The sequence below is a fragment of the Solanum stenotomum genome, chromosome 1 (genome assembly GCF_019186545.1).
Source record: "Solanum stenotomum isolate F172 chromosome 1, ASM1918654v1, whole genome shotgun sequence".
NCBI lineage: Eukaryota > Viridiplantae > Streptophyta > Magnoliopsida > Solanales > Solanaceae > Solanum > Solanum stenotomum.
In genome coordinates, this window is record NC_064282.1 from 18,018,866 (window position 1) to 18,033,309 (window position 14,444).

Sequence of the window (14,444 nt, forward strand, 5' to 3'; positions counted from 1 at the left end):
AGTCAATAATATTAATGACACGTGTTCAATCAATGGTCAGAGGTGTTTAATATATTGGATTTCAACGAATTTAAGAATTCAATTGGCAAAGTAGTAAGTATAAGAGTCCAACAAACAAATTTGTCTACTGAAAAGCCACCTTTTATAATAGTATTAATTTAGCAACACATAAATTTAACTGATTTGTCAATACATTACAACTTGTGAGAATTAATATTACCAATCTTACTCGTACGTACATCATAATATTGAGAAACACGTACAATTATTGCCTATAAGTTAGAGCTTATGATCATTCACCGATTTATTGAAACATTCTAAACTTTTGTCCAGGCAATAAAAGTACCGTCTTAATGATTTTTGTTTTTTGGAAGCGAATGCTATTTTTAAAATAATTTATTGAGGCAGAAAATTTAAAACTCAAAACAACGGATGCTCTTGTCGTAGATGCAGTTGATAATGCTACAACATGGCAGTGTATAGTTGGAAATACTTATCGATTAAGTATACACAAAAACATGTCATCCACTTTATTACTTGGGTACATGCCTGGGTAGATATGTGCTCCCCTTGGAATGAGTTTAGCAAGAAACTACTACACAAAGATGGGGAGATCTTCCTTGGTCAATCGTCTTAAGGCTACTGATTCGCGATAGTGCTCTGAAGTATTCACTCTTCTCGTGCCCTTCGTGTCAACCCAAGTCCAGTTCTTATACTTTCCCCGACAACCTTCATGTCTTCCACCTGTGCATTTTGCAACAAATTTAAAAACTGAAGAAAAGGAGATTAAATGACACTGATTGAAACTTATGGAGACACACACTCAATGGGTATCCCCCAATAAAAAAGTTCTATGTAACTCTTCAGGTCTCACAAAATGAAGAAGCAGGGTTCCATTCTTTCATTAACCCAATGGTTGCTTAGCACACGTGGCATGAAACGGTATTCTCACCTTATATTTGCGAGTGGCTCAATCTTTTACTCATTCAACACCATCCAGATGTCTAAACCGAGCTTCTCACTGCGATAATGCTCAAATCCATCTTATTGGAGAGAAACTCACATCTCGCTTACAAAACAAGTCATAATTTGATGGCGGTGTCCGGTTCACCTGCGTGCACTTATGAATCCACTAGGTGACCTGTTTTGCCTCAAATCACTGATTGCCAGCGGTCCTATCCAGCAACACAAGCGCAAATGAGATCATACCAAGAGTCGTAGCTAGAAAACAGACATAGGATCTCCAGGTAGTTACTCATATGTACAAACCACAAAGTTTACAACTAAACTAGACCTATCCCTTCTGATCTTCTTTGTGTATGACACTGCTCATTTATATGCACTTCTCTCTCCCTCCTCCCTCCGTCTTCTGACATCATGCCCTTAGTACAGAAACTACAACATGAAATTGATATTTGAGTTATTGCATGAATACCTTGCCAGCAGTTGAAAAATTACATTGACCAGCCTTGTACTGGATGAAATTAAAAGGTGTTAATTTTACACCTGAACTATACCTATCTTTATCTATATCTTCTTCCAGTAGGACTTCATCCGTATATAAACATTTTTCCTACCCTTTAAGATCAAGTGATTAAGTTTGCCAATGTGCTTCATGTAGACAAACACAGTAACACACAACAAGGTTCTAACGCATCATACTAGTTAAAAAAGAATTTCATTTTATGATTTTTTTCGATCTAATGGAAACAGGAGAGGAAGAAAGGATCCTTTCCGTCTTCTGATGATAAGATGAATAAATAGATAAAAGAAGAAGAAAAAAGTATGTGATCCAAGTTCCACAAATTTTGTGTGCATGCAACAGCACACTTCAGAAATATGAGTAAAACACGGTTTCTTTCCAATATCATATGATCCCACAAAAATGAAATGAGATAACCGTATGTAAAACACAAGGTCAAACCAAATAATCTAACATGTAACTTGTCAAATGTCAATAGCTGAGTACTTTCCACGAACAATGAACACATCCAATTTGTAACACATGTAAAATCATTAAACGTCAATTTGTTTCTATTTTCTAAGACCACCACCAACATCAACAACAACGCCTCAATCCCGAGCAAATAATTCCATCCAAAAATGTTACTCAACCATCATTCTAACTGTTGCTTAGATTCATAGGCAGGCAATAAGACATCCCAAAATACTTATGAAAAAGATACCTAAAAATTAGTTCTTCATGTCACCGAGTAAATATGCCTTGGCTTGAAGGTGTGAGCTGTTTCCATAAGCTTTCAATACTTCTTTTGATGAAGCATAAGCTTTAAGTACTTCACCGAATCCACTACAGTACTTTACCCAAAATGCTTCAGTGCATCCTAAATACTTCCAGAAATTTGTATCAATGGGTTGAATCTAATTTCCATTAAAGCAAGAAAATAGTTCCACTATCACCAACTTGAGATATCACAAAGGCACTAACGATTCATCTCTCCTTGAAAAAACATTCTTATCCAACTCTCTCCCAATACCCTCCATGATATATTCATGAAATTGGATGTTGTACATATTCCCCCCACCCAGGATCAAGTACATGTTGCTTCGCTGGTAAGCCTACTTAGATTAGGGTTCCAAACCTCAGTTCTTATCAACCTCCGGTGTGTAATCTACATCTTTCTAGCTAGAACTCGGCCAAATAACAATCATTGATTCCCTCTGCTTTCTATTTCTAATTCATTGTGTTCAGCCAAATACTTGTATAAGCAGAAAGATTTTCAGCACTGAAACCAAGTCTTCACCAAGCACAGAGAAATGGTGCTATCAGAATTTATTCTCAGTAATGCAAATAAACTTCATCCAACCTATAATTGGAGAAGTTCTTAATGCTTACTAATGAACTGTCGGACCTATGGCCATGAAACCTTATCAATCGTTCCAAATAATTGAAAGTCAGAACCTAATTGCCCAAACAAGCTTGAATTCTTACTATGGGATGTTCCATACTCTAATTATTAAAGTTTTCAGCTTCAACACTAAATCTCAGAAGTGTGAATTCACCTAGACATGCAAAATAGAAAATCATGTAATATAAAGCAAAAAAGGAACCCAGATAGCAGGTTGTAGTTTAGAAGATAACTAGCATGCAACACAATGCACAATAACACCATCGTAAACCTCGGTTTTCTTTCCAATCTTCCTTTTTCTGCCACAAAAGAAAAACACCTTCCTGAAGAATGGCTGGGAGGCATTCCAAAGGCCTTCTGATTTATTCCAACTGAGTGATGAATAGGATCTCCATTCAAGCTATAACTTAGCAATTGTTCATTCTAATGCCCAAGGACTCCAGAAAGGTGTGGTAAACAGAGGAAAGCACAAAAGAACAATAAACACCACAGCTTAGAATCTTAACTCCATGCCGTCACAGGGAGTATTTATTTCAAATGTCAGTTGAGTTCTAAATTCCTCCGCACAAATACATAAACCTTAAAAACTCTAACCCCTACCGATTGCAAGTATATAGTCAGCTTAGGTTTAGTCAACTGAACTCCAACAATACTATAAAAAATGACAAATTTCATTAGTGTATAAAAGAAGTAAGAGCAAAGAGAGAATTTACCGAGTGGATGCCGCAGGCGCGAAGAGAAGCCATGGAGGCGGAGGCGGTGGCGCCGACGAAAAGCGAGGCGACGGCGAAGGCTTTAAGTGGCATCATTCGACATTCGCCGGCAAAACCTCTCCTATAAGCGTAAATTCCCCATAGTAACTGACCTGTACTCGCGGCGGCCCACCATCGGTATCGGGATGTGCCGTCAACGGCGGCGTTTTCTTCGTTTTGGTTCATTTCCGCTTCATCGTGTCCGATCACCGGCGTCGTTGTAAGGAGCTTAGTAGGGCCTTGTTCTATGGGCTTTTCGTTTGGGCTCACCGTTGGTCCAAAGTAAAACTAGTTTTGGGCTCATTGTCATTAGAACCCGTAAATTAATAAGTTTTTGCCAGTTAGCTTTTGACATGTTTCGTTGTGAAATTTGAAAAAAAAAAACAGTTCTTGTTTTTGCATTTAAGTCATACCAGCAATGCCTAACAATTTTGCATGTTTGACACAACTTAAAGACATGCTGTGTTTGAGTTTCATATGAGTGAAGCTTCAATCATTTTTGTATGAATTTTATCCATTTGTGGCTGAATTCAGTCGATTTTGTTTGAAGTTTTGCGCATATGTAACATGTCTGAAGTTGTTCCCAAAGTGAGTACATGTGAAAAAAACGTGGATATGAGTTAAAATAGAGGTGTCCAAATAGGATGCTCCTGAGAATTTTCTCTTGACCCAAGTAACTTTGAGTTATTATGACTAAACTATCTATAGATTCAACCCATTTGAACTTACTCAAAATATAGTACAATCCGCTCATTTAACACCTTTGTCTAAGACGAATGGACATCCAGAGAAGTAATGCCACAAGAATATTAGTAATTACAAATATGATAAACTCAAGGTTTCAATAATGGAAATATAAGTGTTTGTCCTTCAATGTACCATAGAACCAGAGAACACACTTCAAAACAGTACACATAAAATTCAATGGTTTCAACGAAAAATTACTTCCATGTCTCCAGTAGAAACAGAAGAAACAAAGACTCAGGAGACAGCGGTTTACAAATAAGTTTTCTAAAATTATACAAGCTGTGTTACCAAACTAAAGTAGGTACAGTATTTCCCTTTGGATGTAGTTGTCAACAACAACAAATGAAAGTAAGGAACACAATCAGAGAGATAAAACCTCAAAGTTAATCTCTAGTGATCTTTACAAGTTTCAAGTTAGCGCATCAACTGGAAAAGAATCATTCGTGTTTCATCCATAACAGGTGTACTGCAACCCTCGAGTAAATCACCAGAGCAAGGGTCTCAATTATGAGTAATAGTTCTTTAGTCTCATCAAATCTTTGAAGACTTTACCATTTTCAACCAGTAAATTACACTACCAGCAGCAATAGATTGAGAAGTGATGCAGAAAACAAAAATGCACAAGGATTCGACTTACAACTGAAACAAACTTAGTAAACATGTCAAACCAGCGGAAATAAAGGAAGTAGATGGCTGGTGCATACCATGTCCATTGGGACTCTTTCTGTAATAAATATCACTAAATACTCAAGACGGTGTGAAGTGTGAACCCCTCACTCTGGCTTAGGAGGTAGTAACTTTCACCATTTAAGCAGGTCCCCCTAAGGGCTAAGGGACTGTAACTTTCACCATATTCAAACACAAGCTAGAGAAAGAATTATCACAATATAGGATGCTAATATTAGACAAGTCATTATAAAGGCACACGAATTGATGAGGAAAAAGTGAACTTGTTACCTTTCCTACTCCTTTTCTGCAACTTGAAATCGTGAAATTAATCCTTCAGGAAGATTTTGGCACTAAAGAGATACTATTAAACATGTGATTTAATAGTTAGTTATACTTTACATAGATAAAAATATATAGAGACAACTTGCCAAGATGTTGTGACTGTTATCATCATACTCACATACAGAATATTATTAATGCATGAACAGAAGAGTTAGATTTAGATACCAAAAAGACTCGCCCGTCTCTTCAGAGCTTCTTTGTTAGAAATTAAACTTAATTGCCCCAGCTGATTTGATTCATTGCAAGCAGGAAACCACCTGGCTAACACAGAAAAAAGCACCTGCTGAGCTTCTAGATAAGTTTAACACAATGCTCGCGTTTTAGGGAGATGTTTTTCTTTTTACTACTTATCTATATCAAAGTTGCAAGTAAAAGGCACACTTTTAGCAGCATTGTAGTCCTGAAGTCAATTGATATTCCATAATATTAATACTATTCAACTGATCAACTTAACTGCAGGTAGTTTTCAATGTATCCCCTTAGTCCCACTCGCACGATACAACTGGAAACACAAAAAAGGCATTTATTTCCAGTTAGACAAAAACCTGATTTGGAACATATTTCATCACAATCACTCAAGAAGATATTGATATTTGGCACTGAAGCCATCTTCCGTTCATTGTTGAACTACTACCATTTTTTGAAAAATGAAAACCAAGGAAACAACTTGTTAGTCAATGGACAATTCCTGCTTCTGATTGTACAAAACTTATTAACACAAATTTACTCCTTCAGACAGCATAGATCAAACTTGTGCTGATAAATCTGGATAATTTGCACTTTTCATTATAATGTCAACGTGACAGTTACAGCTTGTGTTTCAGTCACAAGCCATGCAATTGTTTTAAAATCTCACAATGAGCTATCAAGAGCAATAAAACAAGAAGGATGTACAAGTCAAAATCTTTTCATTTGATAACCATCTAAAAGATTGACCAACAATTAGCACTCTGATGTGCCTTAGCAACTTATTGAATCATTTTCCTTTGAGAAACTATCAGACCACTTTTTAGGGGCATCTGGATGAATGTCAGAGATGCGAGCCATAAACATTTTATCACTAGTGGCAACAATACTTGCAAGAGAATATTTATACGGACACCAATCCTGTTCTCTAAGCCACTTATGGAATTGGCAACGGGGCTTTATCCTCTTCTCCAAGTCATAACATAAACAGGATGGGAAAGCACAAAGCTCCTCCTGTGATAATCCCATATCCAGGAAAAGAAATTTTATTTTTTGCTCAAGAAATTCAGCTTTCTGGTTCAGAATCTTTGGAGACACTGTAAGCATTTTGCAGAGTGTCGATAACTTAATTCCACCACGAAGTAGGCAATCAAACCGTTCCTGTAACTCATCACCTGGACCATGCAACAGAGACAACACTTTCATTGTCAGCTTGTTTTCTCCAAAGCCAATCCCATTCAAGAAATTTAATTTATGAAGGGTATGAAAGGGTGTTCTCGTTGCCTGAATTTTCTGCAAATGCTCTGCATAATCTTCGTCAAAGTCTTCAACACTGCCAATAACATAGTTACCTAACAGACCATGACCACCATTTTTTAGTCTGTCAAAGAACCATTCATTTAGATCCAATGATCTCAAAACATGAGGTACATTAGCTATTCTATTTCTACCCATAATGTATTGGTATGTTTGGGCAATCAATTTTCGTTTATTTACACCCAACCCAAAATGTTTCAAAAATCCTACCGTCGAAATCATACGAACTTCCAAATCAAAACTCAAAATCTCAGGCTTCGATAGAACTAAAAGTCCAATCTCTTCTTTTCTCACATCTAGTCTACAAAAAAAATCAATCTTTTCAGCCAAAACCTCTTTAGAGTAATCAACAAAAATGCTTTTATTTCTTCCCATCAATTCACCAATCTTCCCTTTCTCACAACCCAATTCATAAAACATTGCAATTTTCCTACAAATCTCAAACCAAGCATGTACATTTCCCTCTACAGAACTTGCAAGATCAAAATCCAGAAACACCCTTTTCAAATCATCAAACAGCATATCAATTTCATCCTCACTCTTTTCACCCAGGACATGTGGGAAAGCTAGGCAAATACCAATAACAGCAACATTACAAAACCCGTATCGTTCAATATACGAAAACCTCTCTTCCAATTCATAAGGCTCTTTACTAAAAATTGAAACATCCCCTTTGTACAAAATACACAATTTGTTCCAGGGGAAACCATAACAAGCAAGAGAACAAGCAGCATCAAAAACTTTAGAGTCTTCACACAAGAAGCATTTGTTCATATGCAACATAGAACTAATTTCTACATGATTTATACCAATGCTCTCAAAGAAAAACTCAAATTCATTAATGGGGTGGTACCTTAAGAACCTCTGAATGGAATTGGGAAAGCGATTACGAGAAAATGGGACTTTAGAAACAAGAGCCAAAAGGGAAAATCGCGAGTTTTTACCCATGTACTCAGCAAAACAGAAGGGTAAGGTTCTAGTGCTATGGAAGTATTCAGTGAGTACTTCTTGAGCTTGTAAAATCGCTTGGGGCCTATATTTTGCTGGAATCTTGGACAGTGTTGGAAGCTTTTGGTGTGTATTTGTGGAGAAAAATTGGAGCTTGAAAGTTACATAGAGGGATTGAAGTGTTGGGGTTTTACAACGAGAGAGCATTTCTGGTGATTGAGTTGGGAAGTAGTGTTTCAGTAGTCTTATAGAGAATTTAGTAGAAAAATGTTTACCTCCGGCGAGTGCTGACGGAGGACATTCCGGTGAGTTTGTCGGCTTTTCTTGAACTGAACTGCACAAGGGATCGCCTGTGGGTTTTGACTGTTTTGGAACAATTGAAGAAGTTGCAGTATCATCCCTGTAATATTAGTATTTGTATGTTTGGATCAATCATTTTTTTCTTTAAGTCATTTTGAGTCATTTCTATTAAGTTATAGTTTTTTTTTTAATTCAATTTGTGCAATGAATGACAAATTTGATCCGATAAATAGGAGGAAATATTTTTTTAGTCATTTTTAATTGGTTAAAGACACTATTTATCTTTTTTCTGAAAGCACTGTTCATAAAGTAAAGTAAGTTAATATTGATTCTTAATATTTGTACATTTTACGTGACCTAATAAATTATAGTTCAAAGGTGTCTTCTTATATTGTTTAATTTAATTCAAAACTTACATAAAAAATTTAATCTGAAGTCTAAAAGGTATTAAAAAAACTTTTGATACAGAAATAAAATTTGAAAAAAATAGCAATTTTATAAAAAATATATTCAAATATTTTCAAAAAATCTAAAGTATTTTAAATTTAAATTAAATAGACTCTGTGTGGAGAAAGATGTTGAAAGCCTCTCATATTTTGACATCAAAACTTACCATTGGTTTATATAATTTTAATACCATTATATATTTTCTGGTAAAATATATTAAGAACTATTTTCATTATATAAAGGACCAAATGAGACCAAAGCTCATACATGAAGGATCATTTTGATAATTTTCTCAAAGCAAACACTTTAACAAAATATGTAAACACTCAAACTTTGTTATACGTTCCTCCATCTTTCTTCACTCTTCCCTTTCATGTCCTATTATCCTCCAATGGCTAATTCGCAGCAAATCGAAACCTCCATAAACCCTAACCCTAATCCTCCTCCTCCGGGATCCCCACAGTCGGCTGCCGCCGTTATTTCTCGACCGTCAGATGAAGAAACGAATCGTTCCGCCACAGCTAAACGTCCACGTGAGGAATACGCCGCCGGCACTACGGACGAGGCTGATTTGTCGGGGGACGATGTGCCGCCGTTGAAGAAGCGGGTTAAGGTTTCTCAAGATGTAGTGTACCGTATTGTTGTTCCGTCAAGACAGATCGGGAAAGTTATTGGTAAAGCAGGGCATCGTATACAGAAGATTCGTGAAGAAACTAAAGCTACTATCAAAGTTGCTGATGCTATTGCTGTGAGTTATGCAATTTCTTATTTTATTAATTGTTAAATTCTTGGAAGCTCGAAATTGATTATATGGGTAAATTAGGACAATTGATGCAATTGCTTTTGCTAAATTATATGGGTAAATTAGGACAATTGTTGCAATTGCTTTTGTTAAAATTTGGGGGTTTCTTGGAATCTAATTGAGAAATTATTTTTGTTTAACTGTTGGCTGAATTGCCGAGTGATCAATGCATAGTGTTGGCCTGAAATGAGCTTGAGTGAAAAACATGATCAGTGAGGATTTATATAATTTACTGCAAATTGAGTTTAGGCTTGAGGTGCAGTTGTTGTGTTGGCGTAGAATTTATTTCGCTGTTATGTATTTGATATTTGCAGCGTCATGAAGAGCGAGTAATTATCATTAGCTCCAAAGACAATGATGATATGTTTAGTGATGCGGAAAATGCCCTTCATCAAATTGTGTCACTTATTTTAAAGGTAACGTGTTTTATGAATGATAACCTATAAAGTCTTTTGCTTTGAGCATTTCCTGTTTATATACTAGCAAGAGATGTCTTTTAACAGTATGTTTGTAGTCTTCTTTCCTACATTTCATGATAGGACCTTTTTGATATGTCAATTACACAAAAAAACTGTTTTGACGTCTAATCCTTGTTATAGCTGGTGTGTCCTTACAATAAATCTAAGAATCTTTTTCCTGCTTCTGGTGCCAAAAACTTGAGTCTTTTTGGCTGTTTTTGGAGGCTTAAGGATAGATTTGTTATTCTCATTCCCCAATTATTTCCAGTTTTTCCATAAGTGCGGCAACAATCTCTGGGTGTACAACTTCTAAAAAATAAAGAAGTAATACCTTTAGCAGCAATTACTCTGCCAACTGTTTCTGGACCATCAGTTTTAGGTGATTCCTCTTGTCCTGATATCTTTATATGTGTGTATCTATGTATTGTATACATACATATATAGTGTGATCTTGGGCAACCAATTTTGAGAGATCATGATTATATCCTCTGTGATACTCTCTTGGATCTTACAATTATACTCCAGAGAAGAGGAGATTGAATTGGTTAGGCCATTAAGATTTTCTCTCTTTTTGATATCCTTGCCTTGAGAGTGGCTTATGTATATTAGGTCGTCTGAGTTCCCTTTCCCTTTCATAAAGATAAAAGTTGAACTATCTTCTTCTTGAACAAGGTTGTCACTGCTGCTGTGTGTGATTCTGCTTGTTGTTTGAAGGTTTACCCATGAGAGCTTTTCCAGGGGAACTGATCCTTGCCCTATTTTTTTTTACCATGATAGGATGATGGTGGCAACCTTGACGCACAGAAAGTTGGTGCTGGACATGTGGCAGCAAACACAGTAAGGTTCTTGATTGCTGGTTCTCAAGCAGGTGGTTTGATAGGAATGTCAGGTCAAAATATTGAAACTTTGAGGAATTCTTCTGGAGCTACGATCACAGTTCTTGCTCAACATCAGTTGCCTCTATGTGCATCTGCTCATGAGTCTGATCGTGTAGTACAGGTGAGAAGTTGGTACAATTGGCCAGTTCATTGCTTAAATTGTTTGCATGTCTATGTTTTGCACATTTGGTATACTGATGGTTTCTTCAATAAACTACTGTCCAATAGATGTCATATCAAACTATTTATTTCTGAGGTGGATAGTGTAGTATAAAGCTGTCAAATGTTTGACAATATGTATGGAACATTGGATGTCTGTCATAGAAAACCTTATATTTTTGTAGTTTCTCTACTTTCTGATGTCGTGCTTGTGCAACGGTGTTTCCCCATCATTAATATAGTTATTTTACCTTAAAAGAAAACAGGCAAATCTTAAAAGAAAAGCTATTGTTCAACTAACTTCTATTAAGAGCATTATTTGCACATGTAGTTATTTGATTTATCACATGCTTTCTAGGGTTCTCTGTGCTTATGTTTTGTTGTGACCAGGCTCAACTATAGCTTTAATCATTGTTCATTTGTCTGTTGTTAGCTTGAAGTTGTTAGGCAGTTTTGGGATATCAGCTGTCCTGTATAACCTATATAGCCTATAGCTTTAATCACTGTTCATTTGTCTGTTGTTAGTTTGAATTTGTTAGGCAGTTTTGGGATTTTGTTTGTCCTGTATAGGGAGATTTTTGTTTTGTCTAGGACTTATCTATTTTTAAATTATTTCTATCTATTATTTCTACCTTTAAGAGCTTTAGCATTTTAAACTTGTTTACTTTCGTTTTGCTTCCTAATTCAGCTTGCAGGAGACATCCCTGCGGTCTTGAGAGCTGTGGTAGAAATTGGCTGTCAATTGAGGTTTAGTAATTTTCTGAATCAAGGGGGTTTAATAAATTTTAATTGGCGTAATTAGGCTTGTTTGATTATTCTAAAACTATTCAATCCTAATATGTGTATTTGACAGGGATAACCCCCCTAAACAAGTAATTTCGATCAGCCCGACATACAATCTTGGTTATTCTCGCGCACCTCAACCACATGTGGATCCATCTTCAGGTTAATCAATCTTCTCTTATAGTATTTTTGAGCTTCTGGACTGATACACTTGGTGCTATATGAAATTTTAGTTGTATATTTATAATAATAACATCATCCATGGGGCTACACTCTTGCAGCTGAATATGTTAATCTGACTATGTTAGTTCCCGAATCATTAGCCGGTGGGTTGATTGGAAGGTGCGGCTCCAATATTTCACGGATCCGTGCAGAGTCTGGAGCAACGATTAAGGTGCATAAATAGCCTTGTAGGATCTTTTAGATTTCTCTCTTGTTGTTTAATGTTTGTGGTCTTGCTTTGTAGGTACATGGCGGGAAAGGTGAGCAGAAACAAAGACAAGTCCATCTTGGTGGTAGTGCACAACAGGTGAAACTTAATTTCTATGTCTCACTTCTTTTTGGTTTGTTCATTTCTTGTAATTTATGTTTATTACGAGTTATTTTTTGGCTGTTGTATGTCACCCTTAGTTTCGTTTGACAATATCGGTTCTAAAATGGAACTGTCTTGGAGGATTAAATCCTAGAATAAGCATAAAGATCTTCAACTAGTCTCTTGTAATTTTAACTTGGTTTACCTTTGGAAAAGGTCAATCAATGAGATATCAAGGATTACAGATCATGTTGCGTCCTTTAATAAATTTTTATGTTTAACAGGTCGCCCTTGCAAAGCAAAGAGTTGATGAATATGTCTATTCCCAGTTGATGTTACAAGCTGGTGGTGAGCAGCTACAGGATACAATGCAGCTCCAGCAGCAGTCTATGCAGCTGCAACAGTCTATGCAGTTGCAACATTCAATGCAGATGCAACAACAAATGTAATTTTTTGTGTACCCTATTAACTCATAATTGGGTAAGTCTAAAATATATAATTTAGACTCCTGTCTGGCATCTAACTTTTCAATGTCGCTTGATGCAGACCCAACACATCTGCTACGCTGATGCCAGGATATAATCATGGTCATGGAGTTTATATGAACAGGTAGTTGCATACAAATTGTCCTTGTAAAAGCTGATTGTTATCCCATTATAAGTATCAAAAAGTTTCTGGTACTTTTCTCTGTCATAGTAAAATGAGCGAAATTTTTGCTACAGTTAAGTTGACAGTCTGACACTGACCCTAAGGTGATTATGACATTTCTTTCTCATGCTCCAGTGGACTTGATCATTAGCTCTTTCAGGGTTGGTTTTTGGGTCAATAACTTAGATGCTTTGCTAGGATTTCTTATCCACTGGTTGTAGACTATTTACTTTGCTAGTTGATGGAATGACAATAGTCTATTCTTATATTTGCAGTAACCAAGAAGCTCATATGATGACATCATACCCACAAGTCTACACATCAACCAACCCTCAAGCTCCTGGTTACTATGGTCAGTCTTATCCAGCTCCACAAATGTAGAAGCAAAAGGGGGTCTTTCTCGTACAGCTTTTCAATCAGATGATTGATATACACAATGTAGACAATTTCTTGTTGTGTCATTATTTGGGTTTCTGATATAAGCATTGGAGATGGTCGTTTCGGCCAGGATGTCTCTTGTTGATGTTGCAACATAGTTTGCATGAGATCACTTAATTCGTGGAATATTGATGGAAAAGTTTATGCTTAAAGTTTTACGATCAGCGAATCTAGTACGTCTCTGGGAGCAGCGACAAATCTACTGAAGGGAGCTTATAATAGCAGTTGCATTGAAGGTATAAGCATAGCCCTCTGGATCTTGTGCCCCTTTGATCTCCTCTGCTTCCACCCTGCCCGACCCTACCCCTTGAAAAAGCTCCCAAACCCCGCCCTGGTTTACCTTTGCTGCTTGATTTTCATTTAGCTCTGTTGTTTCCATCAGAACAGAAACAGGGATGTGAAAGATTGCATTGCACATCAGACGCGGTCACCTCCCATTGAACTGATTTCTGAAGAACTTTTAAAAAGCACTTCGTGTGAATGATTTAGAAATGAGATGATCAGGAGTGATGGATGAGGGAGGACCGATGGAGAAGCAGAGCTCAGGACAATGGGCTGCAGAGATTGACCCTAATTCATCGGTTCAATTATTTCTTTTTGGTTCCCAAACCATTCAAATCCCATCACCCCTCTTCCTTCTCCTTACCCCTTGCCATAGAGTGTACCCTACCCCCTCCCCACACCCCACCCAGCACCATCATGCATATCATTCCCCTAATCCTGCGCAGCATTGTCACCGTGTATACGCTCCCATAAGATACACTGCCATGTCTTTGACTCATTTGTCTTTGTATTTGTTAGGTAGAAGCTCATTGACACATTGCGAGTCAATCTCTTACAAGGAGTGGTGTTTATATTTAAGCATGGTATACAGGTCTTTGAAAATTTAAAATCGATGTTGCCTAATATCTTTGAATAATTGTGATGTTACTAGATTTCTCATGCAAACGACAAGGCTGGTAAAAAAAATGACCACAAACAAATTTGGGATTTTGCTTTGAATGTGTACTTTTTCAAATCTTCTTGATGAATCGAAAGCGTAATGAATGTTTGGTTGGACTAATTAGAAAAATAATTTCTGTATTAACACAACGGTAGGTTGAATAGATTTCTTACAATGTTATGCTGTTTAGTCGGTAAAGTCGTATATTTTATAATATGAAATAGGATA

General features: G+C 36.6%; 3 protein-coding genes across 3 annotated transcripts; 1 reads left to right on the top strand and 2 right to left on the bottom strand.

The window, feature by feature from the left end:
• Positions 1 to 412: 412 nt before the first annotated feature.
• On the bottom strand, positions 413 to 3,874 carry LOC125847610 (uncharacterized). Its single transcript, XM_049527253.1, has 2 exons — positions 3,581 to 3,874; positions 413 to 744 (listed from the first exon to the last, which is right to left on the bottom strand). The coding sequence occupies exons 1-2, from the start codon at positions 3,803 to 3,805 to the stop codon at positions 670 to 672; spliced, it is 300 nt and encodes a 99-aa protein (XP_049383210.1). The 5' UTR covers positions 3,806 to 3,874; the 3' UTR covers positions 413 to 669.
• A 2,394-nt stretch (positions 3,875 to 6,268) lies between these two features.
• On the bottom strand, positions 6,269 to 8,226 carry LOC125851657 (transcription termination factor MTEF18, mitochondrial). The gene is given in 2 exon segments (XM_049531430.1): positions 6,269 to 8,178; positions 8,181 to 8,226. Coding segments are annotated over 2 exon segments (1,887 nt in total). The 3' UTR covers positions 6,269 to 6,337.
• Positions 8,227 to 8,907: 681 nt separating this feature from the next.
• LOC125845858 (flowering locus K homology domain-like) lies at positions 8,908 to 13,366 on the top strand. Its single transcript, XM_049525360.1, has 10 exons — positions 8,908 to 9,323; positions 9,692 to 9,793; positions 10,613 to 10,834; positions 11,561 to 11,619; positions 11,726 to 11,817; positions 11,937 to 12,049; positions 12,122 to 12,184; positions 12,472 to 12,632; positions 12,734 to 12,796; positions 13,111 to 13,366. The coding sequence occupies exons 1-10, from the start codon at positions 8,949 to 8,951 to the stop codon at positions 13,214 to 13,216; spliced, it is 1,356 nt and encodes a 451-aa protein (XP_049381317.1). The 5' UTR covers positions 8,908 to 8,948; the 3' UTR covers positions 13,217 to 13,366.
• Positions 13,367 to 14,444: the final 1,078 nt, after the last annotated feature.